A 19,780-nucleotide genomic window follows, 5' to 3' on the forward strand; every position below is an offset into this window, starting at 1 on the left:
TTTAATCATTGAATTTTTTTTTCCATAAAATATAATTTCGGTCAATAACTATGGATTTTTGAAATTTTTTTAGAAAAAATTTGTTTTTAATTTTTTCTTACAAAAAAATTAATTTTTTGATAATAGCTATGAGTTTTTAAAATGTTTTGTGAATAGTTATAGATTTTTAAAATTTTTATTTGAAAAATTTAAAATCTGAAATTTTTCTCCAAAAAATTTAATTTTAGAAATTTTTCTCAAAAAAATTTAATTTTCTGTAAATAACTATGAATTTTGAGATTTTTATCAAAAAATTTAATATATAAAATTGATGTTTCGAAATTTTCCTCCAAACATTTGATTTTTTGGGAATAACTAGATTTTCAAAATATTTATAAATGAAATTTTTTTGAAAAAATTCCGAAAAAAGTAAGCCCCCCCCTCCCTCAAAAAAAAATATGTATATATAATCCAGCGGATGCTCCTGATTAGTGTTTCCAATTGTTAGATTCCTTTAGAAATATGGAAAATTTTATTTTATGTAAATATTCTTTTTTGCTAATATTATGACAATTAATGAAATACATATACCAAGTCAATTAAATGTAATTTAAGGTTAATTCATACTTTCAGTGCTATTTTATTTAAATACTAAATGGTAAATGCAATAAATAATAATTTTGTTTTAAAAATTAATTCTTTAAAATGATTTATTGATGAATAATATTAAAATATTACTCCTGAATTATTATATAGCTTTTGTTAATTATCGTATTAGATACAATTTTAAATTATATACAAATATTTCCAAGTAATTATTTCTCCATTTCCCATGAAATAGGAATTAGAGATATGAGTATCACTGAAAACAAAAGGTAAAGCTACATCGAATAATATTAATTAGCTCTTCAAATCTAACATTTGAAGGAAAAAAAATCACATATCAAGGAATTCGTTATACTCAAATATTGGAAAGAGTATGATGGTATCTTACTCTATTGACATATTTAAGCACTAGAGGACGTTCAGCACGGGCGCCTACCTACATGTTGAAACTTGAATACAAGTTTTATGAAACACTTGAACTCAAATTCCTTCAGCTCTTCCAAGTTCCAACGAATCAATCAATACATACAGAATCGGAGTATTCATTGCTAAATAATATTAATTAAAATTAATAAACAGAAAAATGACCACTTCTGTCCTAAAAAGAGGTGCTTTTATCGTTTTGGAAGGTTGTGACCGCTCTGGAAAGACAACATTGGCAAAAAGGCTATCCCAAGTGAGACGAATCCCTATTTGAATGAACAATAATTCATTAATAATTGTATACTGAATAAACATAACTCTTAATTTTAAACCGTTTATTGATTTATAGGACCCTAATTTTGAATTTCTTCGATTTCCTGACCGAGACTCTAAACTTACAGGATCCCTCATTAATTCCTTTCTCACTGGAGCAAAGGAAATGTGCGGGCAACTGATACATCTCCTCTTTTCAGCCAATCGATGGGAAAAGGTTCCTCAAATCCTCTCCACTTTAGATTCTGGAAAACATATCATTTGTGACCGCTATGCCTATTCAGGAATTGCCTATTCATCGTCTAAACCCGGTATGAGCTTTGATTGGTGCGCAAACTCAGACAATGGACTCCCTACTCCGGATCTCATTCTTTTCCTCGATGTGTCACCTGAGGAAGCATTAAAAAGGGGCGGGTTCGGTGATGAAGTGTATGAAAAAGTTGAGTTTCAAGCTAAAGTAAGGGATATTTACTCTAAGCGTCTGTTTGGAAAGGGTGGAGAGTGGAAGTGGGTATCTACGGACGGGAAAAGTTTAGACGAGCTATATACGGAGCTCAGGACGTTAATAGAGGACACACTAGTAAAGGAGAGGGACTCTCCCCCTTCTCCCTTAAACATAAGAAGCTGAAATTTACAAAATTGTTGACACTTTCAGTAACGGAACAAAAATTATTTAAATCTTTTATTGTAATCATCAATCATGAAGGACGTTTGAGTTAGTAACAAGGAATATTCCAACAATATACATCGTGTTTCTACCTGTGCTCAGTTATTTATTATACTTATACATTAAACCTCTTAATGTAATCGTATATATATATAAAATATTTTAAATTGAATAAACGACACAAAAAGTCCCATTTCAACCAATGTTAAATAGGAATTCTATATGAAAGTCCGGCATCCAGAAATAAAGAATGTCGCCAATATCCCAGTCCGGCATACAGCTATAAAATATGAGATGATAAGTTAAAATTTCTTTAAAGTCTCTGAGACGATCTTGCATATGAGTGACTGCCTGAGGCCATGTTTGAGGGAAAAAGTTTCGTAAAAAAATCGCCTTCAACCAAGTTAGAGCGATTGTTTCCCTCAAGGACCTAGTAAAGATTCTATAATATCCATAGTACTTAGAGTAAGGTCCCGCTTCTTGTTCGTCCAAGAGATCCTCTTCACCTTTAACTCCCTCAATTGGACTGTGAATGTAAGTCATTCCCCATCGTCGAACCTCCGTCCATCTTCTCTTGGAAATGAAGTTCTTTCTCGCCTGAATATACTTGGTACAATTAAATTCTGTATATAGACGCTCCGTGAGATGTGTTTTATTCACAGGATCTGGGACGGTCACGTCAAAGCAAGTGAAATCCGTTTGGTTCATGTCCAATCTCTTTATGGGACAACTCATTCGCCATGCCTCTTTCCCTTTGATGTAAATTAAATCATATGTACCATCAAATCGGCGATAGGGAAAGATCTCTTCAAAGCTATAGAGAGGCCAGAGGTCCTTGTAATTAATCATTTCATCCACATATCTTGATAGCTTCTTGGTACCACCCTTCCCTGTGTAATTACCAATGATATATCTCAAATCTAAAGGAAATGTTCGTCTAGGAATGCCACAATGAAGTATCTGGATATAATCCTTGACATTGCAGTAATGATAATACAATAAACTAATTAAGAAGAGGGCAAAGGACACACAAAAGTTGTAGAGGACAAGTCGCATGACGAGGACCGACTGACTCGAGAGAAGAGACTACTACTCTAGAAACGACTTAATCAACATGAATATTAACTGGAATTCTCTAAATAAAACCGTGTACCTTGGTGTCTAAAGATGTTCTTTTGCCTTGTATTTGATACTAAACACATCCGTTACATAATACAATGATTGATACTGCATTTCATATCATACAAATATTCATGACTGGCACGAAAAAGTTTTCCTCCAATTAACTAGATATAATTATGATGATAATAATAATAATGGGGGGGACAAGATCCTAAAAAAATTTAATGATGCTAATTATAAAAGAAAAATAAATAACTTTTTCCCAAAATGTAAAACGCGAAAGTAAGGGAATCTAGAAGAATGACAGGTCTTTAATCCCAAGTGGAGGATTCAGGGAAGATATTTAGAGTGGATGGTGCTTCAGGCTTACTTTTTGATCGTTTGAGAGAGGCGTCTGGTGTTCCGTTCGGGGATACTGCGCGCTTTTTTGTATTATTGGTGGGGGATGAGAGGTTTGAAGTGTTAAAAATATCTGACTTTTCAAGAAGAGGTGTGATCGACGAGGGAACATTTCCATTCTTGTGTTTGTCATAGGGAGTTAAAGAATAGACGGAGGAGCAGTTGAGAGAGTCCATGACGGAGCCTGCTAGATTCTTTTGGTAGAGGGACACATAAGCAGATGTGTCACTGAGCCAACTGATTTGAACATTCCCAAAGGAAGAAAAAAGTGAATTCAAGTCCGTAGTTTTCCACAAAGATGGAAATGTAACGTAGAACACGTGAGAACGATCCGGAACAATATCATCCCCATCAAGATTTAAATAAGGTACATCATTGATCCGCATTACAGCAATCTTATTCGAATAAGGAAGCACGATTTTAGACTTATCTTCAGAGGAAGACATTTGCCTAATCAAATAGTCCTTCATACCAAGGAAACATAGTCCTGTTATGTAAGCGTCAAACCCTGCCTCGTGGTAAAGACCGCTCTCTGCATAAGCATCGTCCTTGGACTCCAGCTTCGGAATTTTAAAAGGACTCTCCTTCAATTTGGCAACCAAATCTTCAAGCGTGGAATTTAGAACATGTTCCTTGACAGGGCCAATGTTTGCCATAACTTTGGTATCATATACCTCAGGAAACATTTTGTGAGCAAGGGTTTTGAATTCTTCGTAGGTCTCTGGAAGAGGAGCAACAAATTGATTGATTGTGAAGCAGAGATCTAACATCATGTTATGTCCAACCAAGGGCTTCTTTGATTCGGATATAATACGGACAATTTTACTAAAACCAAGGATCTTATCGAATTCCTCCAACTCCAATTGTTGATTCTTTTCTCGCGACCGTAATTTGTTCACTAAGAGCATTCTCTTTTTGTTTGTTTCGAGATAGACTTCTTGTCCGAATGTTTCTCGAACTGTCTGATAGATGAGTTTCCTTTGAAATCCATTACAGCTTGGAAGCTCCAATGGAGCTTCTTCTTCTTTGTCATCGGATATGTACTTTTGAATGCGTTGATGGATATCTAGAGAGAGAGGAATAAAGTGTTAATTAGTTAAAAGTGAATGAAGAGAGAGTGAGAGGGGGTCACCCTTCAAAAAATCCTCCTGCTGCTCTGGTATAGCGATGGAGGAGGGGTAGTCCAGCTTTGTGTTCTGCTTCTCAATGAGGTTTTGTTTGAGTCTGGAGGCGTCCGAGAGTCGAATGTAGGAAATGCCCTCCTTGAACAATTTGTTAAAATCAAAGTTTTGGCCGGCAAGGAAGTCGATGCTCGAGGACTGACAGAGAAATCGAACATCCATGGAGGGAACAGAACTCCCTTGCCAGACATGGAAGTTATAACTACGATTCTTCAACGTCCCAGAAATGGAGCCAGGACTGAAAATGGAGAGTCCGAACTGAAAGACTATGAACTGAGTGATGGAGGGACGAATCGTCTTTTCGTACCGCTCGGAAAGGCTGTCCAAGGAGCACACATTAGACTCTGCATGAATCCCCGAAAATTCGCAGTCAAAGGACACGAAGGAACAAGAGTCCAGCTCTTCTCGGATCTGATTCAAAAGTCCTTCGTCAAAGTTCCTCTTTGTCACATCCATCTTGATCTTCTCCTTCTTCCGTCTACTAAGATAATTATTAGGCTGTCTCAAAAATCGATAGAGTCCTCTGGATAATCTTTTTAACATTCAATTCGGAATATGTTGACCATACTTTGGGATTAGAATCAATTCAATGGACAATAGGCTTCATTTATTCAATTCCCTCATATAATTCACGATTTTTGAGGAATGTAATAGTCAAATAGATAAATATAAAATAGCTAAATACATGTAGCTTTGCAAAAAGCAGTCAACACATCAGCAGCAGCCGGCCCGGGTATTTTTACCTATTATTTTTATTTATACAAAATCCCTTCTCCTTGTACAACAAAGTATTTACCCAACCACACATCATATCAATAAAACATGCAGTTTTACATGTCTTGTCTACAAGTTCCAATGTCTGTACGAGTTGCAACTTGTATAAGAAAATTGTACAAGTTGAAATTTCTTCGTCTTAAAATACATTATTTAAATGCAACTATACATTGATACTATCCTTTTATTTTGATCTATTCGAATTACTGGGTTATTATGTATTTATGGGTAATATAACTCTAGGCATTTGAACTTTATAATGAGCCACATAATAGTTATATTTGAGTAATTAGTATAAAAATAGTCAAAAATCACACCATTAATATATTGATCATCCATGAAACATTCAATTAATGCATGATATTCCTCCCAAGAAGTACTTTAAATCCTTCATTTTAAATTAGTCATCTTATTTTTTGGTTACAACTTGTATGCAACATATATATACAATTAAAATGACAGGTTCACCAAATGAAAATATTATTAAAAGTAAAAGTTTATTTTATTTGGATTTATTGCGAGTTTATTTAGCTAGAAGTAGTAAATATTTTGGCATGTTTGACGCATGCTATTGTGAAATAGCTCCTATTGCGTTTTCACCTGACGTTATCAATAGAGTCGGCCATATTGGAGGCATAAACAACTAAATGTTGCAAGAGACAAACCCCTTGTAATTATTTCTTTTTGCTTAAGGAAATTTAATTTAATTGTTTTCTATCGAAAATGAACGTCCTTTGGCCGATAAAAAGGCTAAGTTCATATGATCACACAAAGCAGATTCGAATACATTTTTTTTTTTGACATATGTTCTATTATCTTGAATAATAGAATATTCTATTTCTGTTCCGATGGTTGAAGGTTTTAAATTGACGATAATATAATCTTCAACTATAGGAACAGAAATTGTACATAATATTAAAATACGACAATCTGAGAATATTCCAAAAGCATTTCATATAATTTGATGAAGATTTGTGAATAATTCAATCTAAAGTCTAGAAAAAAGCATCCTCTCTTTTTGAAAAAAGAAATTAATTAGGGAAGAATTTATATCAACCAAGGAAAATATTATACTAAACTGTTGAAATTTACCCCAGATACATTTTAAAGAATATAATAGTATTTCATATTTTCGAATGAAGAGGATTCATATAATAATCTGGCAGTATCTGCCCTACAATTATGTAGGGCATAAACATATATTAATGTATTATTATTAAACTAGAGTGAGGCTTATTCTATGATAGTCGTGTATTTTGGACATAAAACGATGTTAAAGACGAGGTTTTTAACACTGAAGTATTATAAGTGTGTTTAATAAATAAATAAAAGTAAACAAATGCGAATTATTTCTTAATGTATTCCCTATTAATAGTACTTATAATGATGTTAAATGTCCTAAAACGTTCATTATTGAATGTACAATTTGCATTTTCATCAAATTGACCTAGTTAAAACAAACTATAAAGAGAGATACTTTATAAATTGCTGTGGAGTTAATTATATTAAGAAATAACCCTTTATTTCAATAATATAATTAATATTTTCTAAGTAAAAGTGTATTTAATAGACCCACAAATCATAACTAAGGAGAAATGATCTTGATCATTAGGTAATTTTTAATAGCTAAACACAACTTAAGAAAACAATTTCTGGTATTTCCTGTCTCATCGTTCATCAATATACTCACAATGCACAGGTATAATAGCTTTCATACAAATGGAATGACTCATTCTTAATATAATTTATACAAGTGGATTGTTGTAATAAGATCTACCTTGATAAATGATATATATTGAGTTGAAATAAAAGTATAAACAACATTTTTTGTAGGAATGGATAAGGAAACCGGACGTTCCGGGACTAAAGGAATACCTAAACATTATTTTCAAGGAGGGTACGACTATGACTTTGTACAACAATTACCCAAGAGATTTGAGTGTCCAATTTGCTTACTTTGTCAAAGAGATCCACATCAAACAAGTTGTGGTCATCGTTTTTGCTATTCATGTATCATAACATGGCTTAATGAGGGTAACAAAAAAAATAGTTATCAATTAATTAAACATTCACTTTAGTTACAAATAATTATATATATTTTTTTAACTTAGGCCGAACATGTCCTGATGATAATTGCAGTCTTGGAGAAGGTAAAAATAAATTCTCCTAAGCCTTTAGATTTTGTTAAAAAAAATATATATATATCAAATTATAATTCCATAGGAGATATATTCCCCGACTCCATGGCTCATCGAGAAATACTTCAACTTATGATCACTTGTCCTCAAAAGGACCACGGATGTGGAGCTATAATTCATCTTTCAGATGTAGAAAATCACTTAAGGTCCTGCAAATATATAACTCAGGAGAGATCATCTAAAAAACATGAAAATCCTAGTAGATCCTCAGATTCAAACACTTGTCCATCCTGTGGCAATGTATTGGATGATCATGAAATAACTCAAGGACAAGGAAACAGACTTGTATGTCCATACGCCATAGTAGCATGTCCTTTCACCTCTGCTGGATGTGCTATAAAAATCATGAGGCGAGAACTTCAGGATCATATCAAGTCTCAAACATCCCATCACGTGTCTCTCCTTTGGGATAAACTCCGGAAAATCCAACAAAACTATGACACACCAAGTCTCACTACACAAAGTTCAGTGGATGAAACTGCATCATCCTCTTTTAAAGAAGGAATTCTTTCCAGAGACTCGGATCTTAGACTCTCTGGTTCTAATTTACATTCTACTCAAAAACTGATCAAGGATCTGTTTCGAAGGGTTGTCTCACTCGAACAAAAAAATTGTCAACTTGAAATAAGAAATGAGATGCTCCAAGAAAAGTTAAAAAAAGTGATGTGTTCTGAATTCGAGGCACAGGGGCGCTATTGTAATGGGAAGTTTGTCTGGAAGCTGTTGGATTTTCCCGAATTGCACAAGAAAATGAGAACAGACTGCCATTTTGTGGTCTATTCAAAAGGATTTTACACGAGTGTTTTTGGCTATAAAGTATGTTTGAGAAGTAATATCAATTTAGTTAATGGAGAGGAGTATCTTGGAGTATTTGTACATCTCATGAGAGGAGATAATGACAGTGCTCTCTCATGGCCGTTTCGGGGTCAAATCTCCCTCACTGCAGTGCGTGAAATCAGCGAAAACTTTTTCGAGACCATTAAAGAAATACCAGAGGGAAGTAAGGCATTTGAAAGGCCAATAAGCGAGAGAAATCCTACAGGATTTGGATTCACAGAGTTCATCCGCGTGAATGCATTATACTCTGGGGGATTCATAAATACAGAAAATACATTGATTTTAAAAGCGGAATTATTCACAATGGATTAAGATATTGAGAAGCTATTAATTAATTTTTAAAATTCCTACAGCCATTAGAAACCATCTTGATACTTTTGCTCATATTTTAAACAATGTGATTAAACTTTTTTAAACATATCGCATTATGTATGTAAAAATAAAATAATAAATATAATTATAATAGAAGCAATACTCCTTAGATAATTTTATAATCCAACTATATTGTATAGCACGGGAAATACGTATCTGGAACAGATTGTTGAACATGATAGAGAAAAAATAAATTCCCTGCCAAACCTTCAAACAACGAATAGGGTCTATCTGGTGTTGAGCATTTAGGATTCCTAAAGTCCATACACCACTCTGCGAATCGAAGTGCCATATACATATATTTGGGATCTTGAGTATTTTTATATGCTAATAAAAAAGAATAACCATTCCCAGAGCTTCCATGACAGAGTCCAAATCCTTTTTTGAGGAGTCCCCTCTCCCAAATAACATTCAAACACTTTTCTGCCACCTTCAAGTATTTTTCATCTTTAAAAGTTTCAAATGCCAAAAGATATAAATCAGAGAAACTTGGAGCACCATGACACCAATGAACAAGTTTATCACCATTAGAGCTGGATGTAGATGAAGGGAAATTACCACTTTCGAATTGGAGTTTCCTTAAGTCGTCTATTTTTGAGCGGATAGTGCTCAAATGAGAAGAACTCATGAAGGCCTTGGCACGCAAAAGCGTGGATAAAATCCCAGCGTAGCCATGAGCTCCTCCTAAATACTCTTTTTCATGCCATTCGTATTGGAGTGAGCTGGTTGATTTGGAAAGTCCTTTTTTAAAAAGGACTGAGATAATTAATTTAATAACTTCGTCAATCTGTACAAAGTGTGGATTTTCTTTTTTAACCAGAAGGAGAGCAAATAGATAGCCCGCCTTTCCGTATAGAAACTCCTCCGGAGCCTCATGGAAAAGCGTCGAATCCTTTAATTTCAACAGAACTTTCAAGTACTTCTCTTTTTGATTACCATAAGCAGATGCAAAGGCTAGTGGCCCAACAATCCCACCCAGGAAACCCAATCTTTTCTTTATACTTTTTGACTCAAGGCATTCCAAGACGTGATCCTCATCCACAGTTCTATTCAAAGCCTTAAATAAATACAATATCCCTGATAGACCAGTATACACGGAGTAATCCATAAAATCCCTTTCTCGCTTGATAAAATACGCGTTATCAATTATAGACGTTAATTGGTCCTGAGCTTCTCTGATTTTGATGGCAAGAGCAGAATCTAATTTCAGTCGAAGGTAGCCATTGGATTCCGAGATTGTATTCGACTCAAGAAATGAGCTAGCTTCGGCCGATTCGTTCCAGTTTGGAAAAGGATTGTTAAAATATCGTTTCTCATCTCTTCCCCTGCTGTTGGATGATGACATTTTATGATATGACGTTCTACGTTCTTTTCTCGTATCAAACAATCAATGGAGAGAAAATGAGCTGAGTGACTAATTTATGTACATGTTGTACGGATAATGCTCAAGTAAAATCTATACTTCTTGATAATAATTTATAGGTAGATACTAATAAACTAATGCTTATTAATAATAATTATTACACAAGGAAAGTTATTTTGTGAATACGTCATGAAAGTCGCTGTTTCCGAACAAAAAAGAAAGCCTCTTACTGTCCTCGCATATAAGGCCCTTATATAATAATTCCAACATTCTACAAATTTACATATTGTTCAATAAAGGAATTCAATTTTCGATCTTAGATATACCCCAAATTTAAAAAATAACATATTATTGAATATCCGAACTTTTAAAACACTAGTTCTATGTAGTATATGTAACACTTGTGCTTCGCATCAGACACTACCTATATGCTGCCGTTGTCATCAATCTATAGAATTGATTAGGAGTAACACATAATATAAAATAATGACATCCATCAGTGCAAATCCCACAACGGATTCTGGAGCCTTGGAAAAACTTCTTTTTAAAGCAACCAATCCCTCAAACAAGTTAGAAGACGTCAATACCATCAAGCAGTTTTGTGATTTAATCAACAAGGACGAATCTGATAACTCATCCATTATAGCTATAAGACTCCTAGCTCACAAAATTCAATCTCCCCAAGAAATGGAGGCAATTCAATCCTTAGCAGTTCTTGAAGCCTGTGTGAAGTCATGTGGTAAATCCTTTAGGGCTGAAGTTGGAAAGTTTAAATTTCTAAACGAAATGATTAAGTTAGTTTCTCCTCGCTATCTAGGATCTCGAACCCCAGAGCATGTTAAGAAAAAAGTTATTGAACTATTGTACCTTTGGTCGACGAGTGTTATGGAGGAAACAAAAATATCAGAGGCATATCAAATGCTCAAAACACAGGGAATAGTCACTAACGATCCCACCCATGTTAAAGATGCTGTATTTGCTCCATCTCTTTCTCCCCGAATACATGAGGATCCCTTGAATGAGGATCAATCAAAACAATTAAAGAAGCTACTTCAAAGTCGCAACTCTGAGGATCTTCAAAAAGCGAATAAAATTATTCGTGGAATGGTTCAAGATGATGAAAAACGAATAGAAGCACTTTCGAAAAGAACATCAGAGTTAACCCTTGTTACTAATAATGCAAAGTTACTAAACGAAATGCTTGATCATTATAATGCAAGTAGTGTTCCAAGAGATGAGCTTGAATTACTCAAAGAATTGTCCTCATCATGTGAAAAAATGCAGCTAAAAATCCACAAACTTGCCTCTGAGTCAGATGATAATGGCATTGGTGAGGTTTTGCAGGCAAGTGATGAGATTTCTCGTGTTTTGGAACGTTATAAAACCATCGTTGTTGAAGGAAAGACGGTTCCTAAACAAGAACCAAAAGAGAGCAAACAATTACTAGATGTAAACAATGATTCAGAAATGAGCTTAATCGATGAAGATATACTCAATTTACTATCAACACCCGTTTCAACGACTCCTCCAACACCAACTTCTGTTCTTGACCTTTTGACTAATGGATCTCCTATCAAAATAAATGATCCTCCTCTTTCCACATCGTTTTTATCTTTGAGTACTGTCGGAGAATCTAATGGATTGAATAACGTTGATGAATGTGGTTCAATAGCCAAGGGACTTTTGGAATTAGATGCACTCGGAGAAGAAGCAATGAAGGCACTACTCCCTTCAGTGAAACCCGAATTTACCAAAAAGTATGAAAAAAAATTAACCATGAATGACTTGCAAAAGCAGAAAAAAGCTCAAAGCCTCCTACCACCAGTAACTCTCACGAACAACCACGACCAACCAATGACAATCTCTCAAGATCTGTCAAAAAAAGAGGAACCCATTCTCCCTGGTTTTGTGGATGTTCCAAAATTAAGTGATATTAATGTGAAACTATCAGACATTCAACCTGGAGAGTTCCCTCCATGTATATTAACAACAAGTGATCATGACATAGGAATAGATTTACATTTTGGAAAGGATGAACTTCATCCAGGGGTCATTTCAACAGTACTGACCTTTACAAATAAACTCTCATCCCCTGTTTCAGATATTGAACTAAAGCCAGTTGTTCCCAAGGGGGTAAAGGTTAGACTTCAGGAGCCGTCAGGAAAGGATCTACCGGCCTTTAATCCATTTATTCCACCCCCTGCTTGTACACAAGTTATGCTTCTTCAAAAAGCCCAAAAGTCAGATAAAATATCCTCCTTTAAATATGTTGTTAGCTATAAAGTGGATAATGAAACTCAAACTGAGATGGGCTTCAGTAATGCCCTACCTATTTAAAGATTATAGGTATATAGTGACATTGATTGAAACTAATGTATCATTTATAACAAATTAATTAGCTGTACAATTATATCATCTTTAATTAAGAACATGTACATAATATTACACAAAGTCAAAATATTGATTTTTATTTATAATTGCAAATCATGTTGCTGAATTGAAGAAAAAAAGAAAGAAAATTGTTACAACGCAAGGATAATAGAAACGTATTTCTATTAACCTTGTTACAACCGACATTTATTAAAGACAAATTGTTTAATATATATTTTCTTTATTTAACCGACAACAAGGCAATTGTTCTTTAACTTTATTTCGTATCAAATATTATGTCTAGTGATTAAAAAATATGCCAAATTAACACGGATTTGTATATATTTTTAACACGGATGTAGTACGTTCAAAATGTATTCCAGTATTTCTGACGTACATTCCAAAATAAATGATCATCACCTATGCACGGTTATAATTCCATATTAGTGTTTTTGTAAAATATACATATGTCATACAATATATATATGGGTCATTTCATGCTCAATTTTTCGAGGAAACGATATTGTTAACAGTTTACCATCTTAGAAATGAAATTTTGTATATAAAAATCAATCCAACTCTGAGGTCTTAAAGAGGAAGAAATTAGCATTTTGATGAATATTTGATGAAGTGATACCCCGTAAACCAAGTCAATGATAGGCAAGTATCATTTAAAAGCTATCAGTTACCTTAATAAATTTTTATTTATATTATACCATTCCTTGGGATTTATTGACAAGGTTGTGCCCTTATCGGTATAACGGTTCAAGCATCTTTAGATCAATCTCTTGAACTGCTATAACTGATACTAACAAAGCCAAACCGAGTATAATGCTTATCCGTATTTTTGTTCCTATTTAGTATATATAAAGAAAATACAATATATATTATAAAAAAATTAATTAGCTTTAATCAATGAGTCAATTTTCTGAGTTTTTTTTTTTTTTTGTACAATTGCAGCTTTTTCCAATTATCTTTTTACTTTGCTAGGGTGATACAGTTGTATCCGAGTCCCATATAGCTAAGGGCTTCTTATGGATCGGGAAAAGTGGTTTTTAGGCACCAGACGGTGTAAATAAAAGAGGGAAGGGGTGGGGTAAATTATGGATCCAGGTCCTCTACTATAAGCTTATTGGGACACAATAATATGATAACTATAATATTTCTTAAGGCAGGGATTCCCAAACTTTACTGTGCCAAGGCCCCCCTACACTAATACATCTTTAGGTGATGCCGCCTTTATACGAAACATGCGTACTACGTATGTGTAGACTGAAAGCAATCCTCAATTCTCCATCTTCATACCCCTCCCCCCTCTTAGTTTCCCCATACAGCGTCACATTGAAAACCATTGTCTTAAGCAACCTTAGTTTTCGGGGGCCCTGCTGGAAGTAGGGGCACTCAGCATATAAGGTAGCTGCGATCCTTTTTGTATCTAATACAATTTCTTGACCCGAATTTTCTAGTGAAGCCCCTTGTTTTAAGTGCCTGTTACCAAACTGAGCCTATATAAAAAAGAACCGAGATCGAAACCACGAACAAACAGAGCCGATGAATCTGAACCAGACACAAACTTGTTTATTGACGTTACGTTAGAGATTATTTGTATCATCAAAATGTCAAAACCTTGGGATTTTGTACATGCAAAAAAGTTGATTACTTTCGTTTGATTTTATTACTTAAATTATCTTCAAAATTTGTTTATCAAAAGTGCTTTAAAAAGATTTACTACTCTTTTAATCGTTTTTAACTCGTTTAGAACTCATTCTTGTTTTTTCTGATTTTAGCTGTAGCTAAACAAATATTATCATTTATCAGAAATAACGGTGGAACATGTTCGAACTGGCAGCCACCTGTAGCCTTAATATCGACACTTGAAAAGGCGAATGCTCATCCACGATACAAAGATAGGCTTACAACGCTTTAAGAAATGATTTTTTACACTTATCAGCAAATATTTTTGAAGGCGAAGAAGAATATTATGTAATATAAGTATAATTGATTCAAGTAAAAGTCAAATATTAATTATAATATATATTCTGTAAACGATTATTATTATCTTAGGATATCTCGGTTAATTCTATAGATTTTTCATATCAAAAATAAAATAAAAATATCTAACATAAATTTTGTATAGCTAACTGATAGCTTTTAAATGATGTATTATATTTGCCTATAATTGCTTTGGGTTTCGGGATATCAAAATGCTAATTTAGATGAATCTTTAAGACCTCAGATCACACGAATTAAATTGATTTTTAGATACACCATTTCATTTCTAAACTGGTCTACTGTCAGCAATACCAAATTTGAGTCAAATCCATTTCCTCGCGGACATTCCTCATGGAATGACCCAAATATATATGCTTATACATAGATTTCTATGGCTAAGTAATAGTGTCCAACATTTTATTATACATTAGGAAAAAGAGGGAAAAATAAAATAAACAAGTCTCAAGTTCCAGTTCTCAATGAAAAACTACCCTCAACACCTCGTCAGTATATCTCTCTTCATCCGCTTGCCGATGAAAATCCTAGGACAATTTGTACAAAAAAAAAGAAATTAAGAAGAGGGAAGCATGTCAGTATATTTTTGCACTCAGTTTCGACCCTTATTTCGAAGAAGTTGTCACTTGAACATTATGACTTCCATATGTCAAAAACGCTATTTTGCTTATGATGATGCGATTAAAGCCCTTTCAACTCTCCATTATAGGCCTGCTTCAAAGAATATCGTTCTTCCCGGAGAAAAAACCTCCCCAGAAAATAAATTACGATCTATGAGACGTTTGATTGAACTATCTGGGATTTCTCATAAGGAATTAAAAAGACTTAAAGTTATACATATCTCTGGAACTAAAGGAAAAGGCTCAACATGTGCTATGATTGAGTCCATCATACGGAAATCTTATTCTCTCAAAACAGGGTTTTACTCCTCTCCTCATCTGATCTCCGCAACAGAGAGAATACGAATCTCTGGTCGACCCATCTCACAAGAAAAATTCTCAGACTATTTTTGGCCTCTCTACAATAAATTGAAGGTAGGTTGTTGTAAAAATAATGGAACAATGATTATTACATTATTTTTTTTGTGTCACCAGGACTCAAAAGAAGATATTTTTTTCTTTAAAATCCTAACTGTAATGGCATTAAATGTATTTATCAAGGAAAAAGTAGATATTGCAATAATTGAAGTTGGAATTGGAGGGACTTATGACTGTACAAATATTATTGATAATCCTGTGGCATGCGGCATAACAGCACTCGGTTTGGACCATACCTCACTCCTGGGTAATTCTCCCCCAATATTTTACTTGAGCTATTTGTTAATATATTCCAATTATTATTGATCTATTAGGGAATACCATCCAAGAAATAGCTTGGCATAAAGCAGGGATTTGCAAACCCAATGTTCCAGTTTTTGTCAATGCATATCAAGCACCAGAAGCTATGTCAGTAATTAAAAAAATAGCCAAAGAAAGAGGTGCTCCTCTCTATATTGCACCTGAATTCTCCACTTATGATTGGAACTCTCATTCCCCTCTCCTTGGTATTGATGGACACATACAATTACAAAATGCGGGCCTTGCTTTACAAATAGCTAAATACGTTCTATCCCTTCATGAACCTCAAAATTTCTCACCCGGAAAACCATTTAAACTTTCGTGTAGTGATAAAGAAGGACTTGCCTCCTGCTCATGGCCCGGCCGTTTTCATCGAATACAACGAAACGATCAAATCACCCTATACTTAGATGCTGCCCACACAAAAGAAAGCATAGAGGCATGCGTTGATTGGTACTTGAAGAGAAATTCACGCAAAAAAAACACCAAACGCATCCTTCTATTCAATGCTACTCGTGATCACGACTCAGAGGCTATGCTTGAGATTATCAAAAGAAAATTGTCATTCGATATCGTTGTTTTTTGTACGAATGTTATCCTTCCAACTCACGAAATTTCAGACAATACTTATCCCGATAGGGTCATTCAAGAAATGTTTAAAAGGTGTATAATCCATAAAGATTACTGGCTTAAGACTGGGAAATCTGTTGAGGATCGAGTTTGTGTGATCCCATACATTGCACATGCTCTCCTTTGGATCACAAGCGGAAAGGATGGTCATCTCTCCAAGAAGTTTGGGAAGGAGAAGGTTTATTTCTTAGATCAAACGGATTATCTTTTAGAAATGGAGTCATGTAATGATGAACTAGAGATTTTAATTACCGGGTCTCTTCACCTAGTTGGGGATGTAATGAACGCATGCGATGTGGAATTGTAAAATTATTGTATCACAATTAAGTTTTATTGTATTAAAGAAATCATTGTTTAAATCTAATAACACGCTATTACTTGTTAAACGGATTCATTCTTAGAAAAATAAATATTTTTAAAAGCTAAGGAAGGCTTTATCAAAATGCAAATATTTATGAATGTCTAACAATAGTACGTAGTCTTAGAAAATGTATCAATCCTTATTTGCCAAGAGCCTTGACAGCCTTTTTCGCAGCATCATCTAAATCCGCAGCACTGAAAATGAATGAATTAAAAAATAATTGAAATAAGTTTAGTGTATGCTAGATTAGTTCACCTCTGAATAGGGAGTCCAGACTCTTCAAGTATTTTTTTAGCAGCTTCAACATTGGTGCCTTCAAGCCTCACAACTAATGGCAAGTTAAGATTAATAGACTTACAAGCATTGACAACTCCATTTGCAATAGTGGCACAGTTTACAATCCCTCCAAAAACATTAACCAAAATGGCTTTGACCTTAGAGTCTTCCGTGATGATACGGAATGCTTCCTTTACTTGCTCCTCTTGAACACTGCCTCCAACATCAAGGAAATTGGCTGGATCACCTCCATAGAGTTTGATGATATCCATAGTGGCCATGGCAAGGCCAGCACCATTCACTAAGCATCCAATATTCCCGTCCATTTGAACATAATTTAAGTTATGAGCAGCTGCTTCGACTTCTCTTGGATCCATCTCCGTTGTATCTTCCATTTTAAATATGTTTTTTTGTCGAAATTCAGCGTTGTCGTCAAATCCTAATTTAGCATCTGCTGTATAAATCATGCCATCAGTGGTTTCAGCGAGGGGATTGACCTCTAATTGAACGCAGTCCACTTTGATGAACATGTCGTAGAGATTTTTGATCTGACCAGCACACTGCTCCTTGAGTTCTCCCTCGAATCCAAGAAAAGCGGCCACATCCTGAGCAATTTCATGAGTGCACCCAGTGGAGATAGAAATGGGGATCTTTTTGATTCTTTCGGGAGTTCTTTCAGCAACATCCTCAATATCTACACCACCATCAGGAGAGGCAACGATAACAGGACCGTTGTACTCGCGGTCCAAGAGAATGCAAAAGTATGTTTCCCTCTTGATATCGATGGCCTCAGCCACCATCACTTTAGACACGGGAATTCCGGCTGGAGGGGTTTGCTTCGTAATGAGACTATGGCCCAACATGTTGGAGCAGAGAGAGGCCACTTGACGCTTGTCCTTGGTCAAATGAACGCCTCCCTTGAACCCATTGTCAAAAATTCCTTTTCCTCTTCCCCCCGCAAGGATCTGGGCCTTAATCACATATTCATCACAAGGAAACTTCTTGGGAATGGCGATGGCCTCCGCATCGTTCTCTGCCATTAAAAATTTTTGGACTTTGACGTTGTGTCCTTCTAAGAGGCCCTTGGATTGGTACTCCAAAAGATTCAAGCATCGACGAGGATGCTTGTTCTGGTGGAATATCCGACGGAAAAGAAGGCCACTCGTGGAGGTGCAACTCATTTTGATCTGCTGAAGATGGAGAAGTCAATCAACAAGTGGCAATAGTTGACTGATCAAACATTTCATTGAATGCAGTGAATGTTGGAGCCAGAGATACCAACAGCAGATACTTTCCAAATACAATAAACTCCTTTAAGTTCAATTAATTAGTAATTATTACAGGGACTCGTTTTGCACTTGAAATTTGTCCAACGAAACGATCCTTTTTGTGGAATAATCACAAAAATTCCTTTATTTGGGGGTGGAGGCTCAAGCCTACCCCCGTGGACGCCCCTGAACTATATGGATTATCTTTAATGATAGTAATAATATCTATAATTAATTAATTAATGTACCCTTTGCTAAAGTGGCATAAGTCATGATATCCTTTAATAAATAACCAACAACATTGGAACCATTTTTTGAGTAAAAAACCCTATTAAAAAATAACCAGACTCATAATATAGTAAAGTTGCGATTCTGTAAAAATTGTACAAGATGCAAACAAAAAATGAGATGAAGAATTTACATTACTTCTTAGGATAAGGATCATGCAATAATTGAATATTCAATGGATGATTGATATATAATGTTGTCATTTTTGACTATTTTAATACAAATTACTAAGATTCATATAAGTATTATGTGACAAATTATAAAGGTTAAATGCTATCAGTTATTATATTACTCATAAAAACATAATAACCCTCAAATTTGAAAAAATTAAAATGAAATCATAGGATCAGTGTATAGTTGGTAATAAGAATAATTTTATAACTAAATAATGCATTTTACTAATTACAATTTGTACACATATATGAACAATTAAAATGATCATGCATTTTCATAAATACATAGTTATCTAACGTTTAAATATGCATAATATTATACAAATTTTATAATAGGTCATGGCGTACTCATTAGTCATTAGTCATTCAGCACATCTTCTTAAAATATATTTAAGTTCACAATCGAACATGAATTGTAAAAAAGACGAATTAAATTGTTATCTTTAAAAACAATAAAATATATGGTAACCCCTCTTGCATAAACAAAAAAATACATAAATTATTAAAAATATCAGACTTCTACTAGTGAAAGGCACACAACCTTTTAGTTCTCATTATATGTTTTCTCATAACAAACATTGAACAATAATTTTTTGAGTCAAGAAAAATATTTTAAATTAGATATTATTCCTTTTACATGATATAAAAAGAAAAATCAATTAATATCCATAATTTTTTTGTGGTTCCTCTTGCCAATATTATAAGGTATTATAGGGTTTGATAAAAATTTATGTATCAGTCCTGCAGTATTAAGATCAATAAGGATTGGGGTATGAGTTTTTATAAATACCAAGAGGCCATCAGATCTAATACGCAACCTCAACGGTGGGGTTTATAATATTTCAAGAAAAAAACAAAATGGCAAGTTCTCGGTCA

General features: G+C 34.3%; 7 protein-coding genes across 11 annotated transcripts; 4 read left to right on the forward strand and 3 right to left on the reverse strand.

Annotated features, from left to right (window-relative positions):
* Positions 1-938: 938 nt before the first annotated feature.
* On the forward strand, positions 939-2,151 carry LOC121125815 (thymidylate kinase). Its single transcript, XM_040721055.2, has 2 exons — positions 939-1,261; positions 1,358-2,151. Exons 1-2 carry the CDS (start codon positions 1,169-1,171, stop codon positions 1,907-1,909), a joined length of 645 nt encoding a protein of 214 aa, XP_040576989.1. The 5' UTR covers positions 939-1,168; the 3' UTR covers positions 1,910-2,151.
* A 951-nt stretch (positions 2,152-3,102) lies between these two features.
* Positions 3,103-5,392, reverse strand: LOC121125814 (poly(A)-specific ribonuclease PARN). Its single transcript, XM_040721054.2, has 2 exons — positions 4,602-5,392; positions 3,103-4,535 (listed from the first exon to the last, which is right to left on the reverse strand). The coding sequence occupies exons 1-2, from the start codon at positions 5,191-5,193 to the stop codon at positions 3,382-3,384; spliced, it is 1,746 nt and encodes a 581-aa protein (XP_040576988.1). The 5' UTR covers positions 5,194-5,392; the 3' UTR covers positions 3,103-3,381.
* A 576-nt stretch (positions 5,393-5,968) lies between these two features.
* Positions 5,969-8,931, forward strand: LOC121126234 (TNF receptor-associated factor 6-B). Of its 4 annotated transcripts, none has more exons than XM_071891698.1 (5): positions 5,995-6,094; positions 6,995-7,123; positions 7,258-7,458; positions 7,536-7,574; positions 7,648-8,931. In XM_071891698.1, exons 3-5 carry the CDS (start codon positions 7,260-7,262, stop codon positions 8,769-8,771), a joined length of 1,362 nt encoding a protein of 453 aa, XP_071747799.1. In that variant the 5' UTR covers positions 5,995-6,094; positions 6,995-7,123; positions 7,258-7,259; the 3' UTR covers positions 8,772-8,931. The 4 variants fall into 4 exon arrangements, with proteins under 4 accessions (XP_040577490.1, XP_071747799.1, XP_040577491.1 ...); XM_040721557.2 differs by having other exon boundaries at positions 5,997-6,094; positions 7,051-7,123; XM_040721556.2 differs by having other exon boundaries at positions 5,969-7,123.
* An 11-nt stretch (positions 8,932-8,942) lies between these two features.
* Positions 8,943-10,176, reverse strand: LOC121126236 (lanC-like protein 2). Its single transcript, XM_040721560.2, has one exon. It carries the CDS (start codon positions 10,174-10,176, stop codon positions 8,959-8,961), a length of 1,218 nt encoding a protein of 405 aa, XP_040577494.1. The 3' UTR covers positions 8,943-8,958.
* A 275-nt stretch (positions 10,177-10,451) lies between these two features.
* Positions 10,452-15,127, forward strand: LOC139904684 (ADP-ribosylation factor-binding protein GGA1-like). The gene is made up of 2 exons (XM_071891696.1): positions 10,452-12,540; positions 14,988-15,127. The coding sequence occupies exon 1, from the start codon at positions 10,681-10,683 to the stop codon at positions 12,529-12,531; it is 1,851 nt and encodes a 616-aa protein (XP_071747797.1). The 5' UTR covers positions 10,452-10,680; the 3' UTR covers positions 12,532-12,540; positions 14,988-15,127.
* On the forward strand, positions 12,538-16,987 carry LOC121126232 (folylpolyglutamate synthase, mitochondrial). 2 transcript variants are annotated; one of them, XM_040721553.2, is made up of 4 exons: positions 12,538-14,547; positions 15,281-15,605; positions 15,666-15,855; positions 15,923-16,987. In XM_040721553.2, exons 1-4 carry the CDS (start codon positions 14,495-14,497, stop codon positions 16,843-16,845), a joined length of 1,491 nt encoding a protein of 496 aa, XP_040577487.1. In that variant the 5' UTR covers positions 12,538-14,494; the 3' UTR covers positions 16,846-16,987. The 2 variants fall into 2 exon arrangements, with proteins under 2 accessions (XP_040577487.1, XP_040577486.1); XM_040721552.2 differs by lacking the exon at positions 12,538-14,547 and having other exon boundaries at positions 14,991-15,605.
* ScsbetaG (Succinyl-coenzyme A synthetase beta subunit, GDP-forming) lies at positions 16,848-18,356 on the reverse strand. The gene is made up of 2 exons (XM_040721559.2): positions 17,155-18,356; positions 16,848-17,093 (listed from the first exon to the last, which is right to left on the reverse strand). The coding sequence occupies exons 1-2, from the start codon at positions 18,354-18,356 to the stop codon at positions 17,039-17,041; spliced, it is 1,257 nt and encodes a 418-aa protein (XP_040577493.1). The 3' UTR covers positions 16,848-17,038.
* Between the last annotated feature and the right edge of the window lie 1,424 nt (positions 18,357-19,780).

Source organism: Lepeophtheirus salmonis, chromosome 11, assembly GCF_016086655.4.
Source record: "Lepeophtheirus salmonis chromosome 11, UVic_Lsal_1.4, whole genome shotgun sequence".
NCBI classification, from domain to species: Eukaryota; Metazoa; Arthropoda; class Copepoda; order Siphonostomatoida; family Caligidae; genus Lepeophtheirus; species Lepeophtheirus salmonis.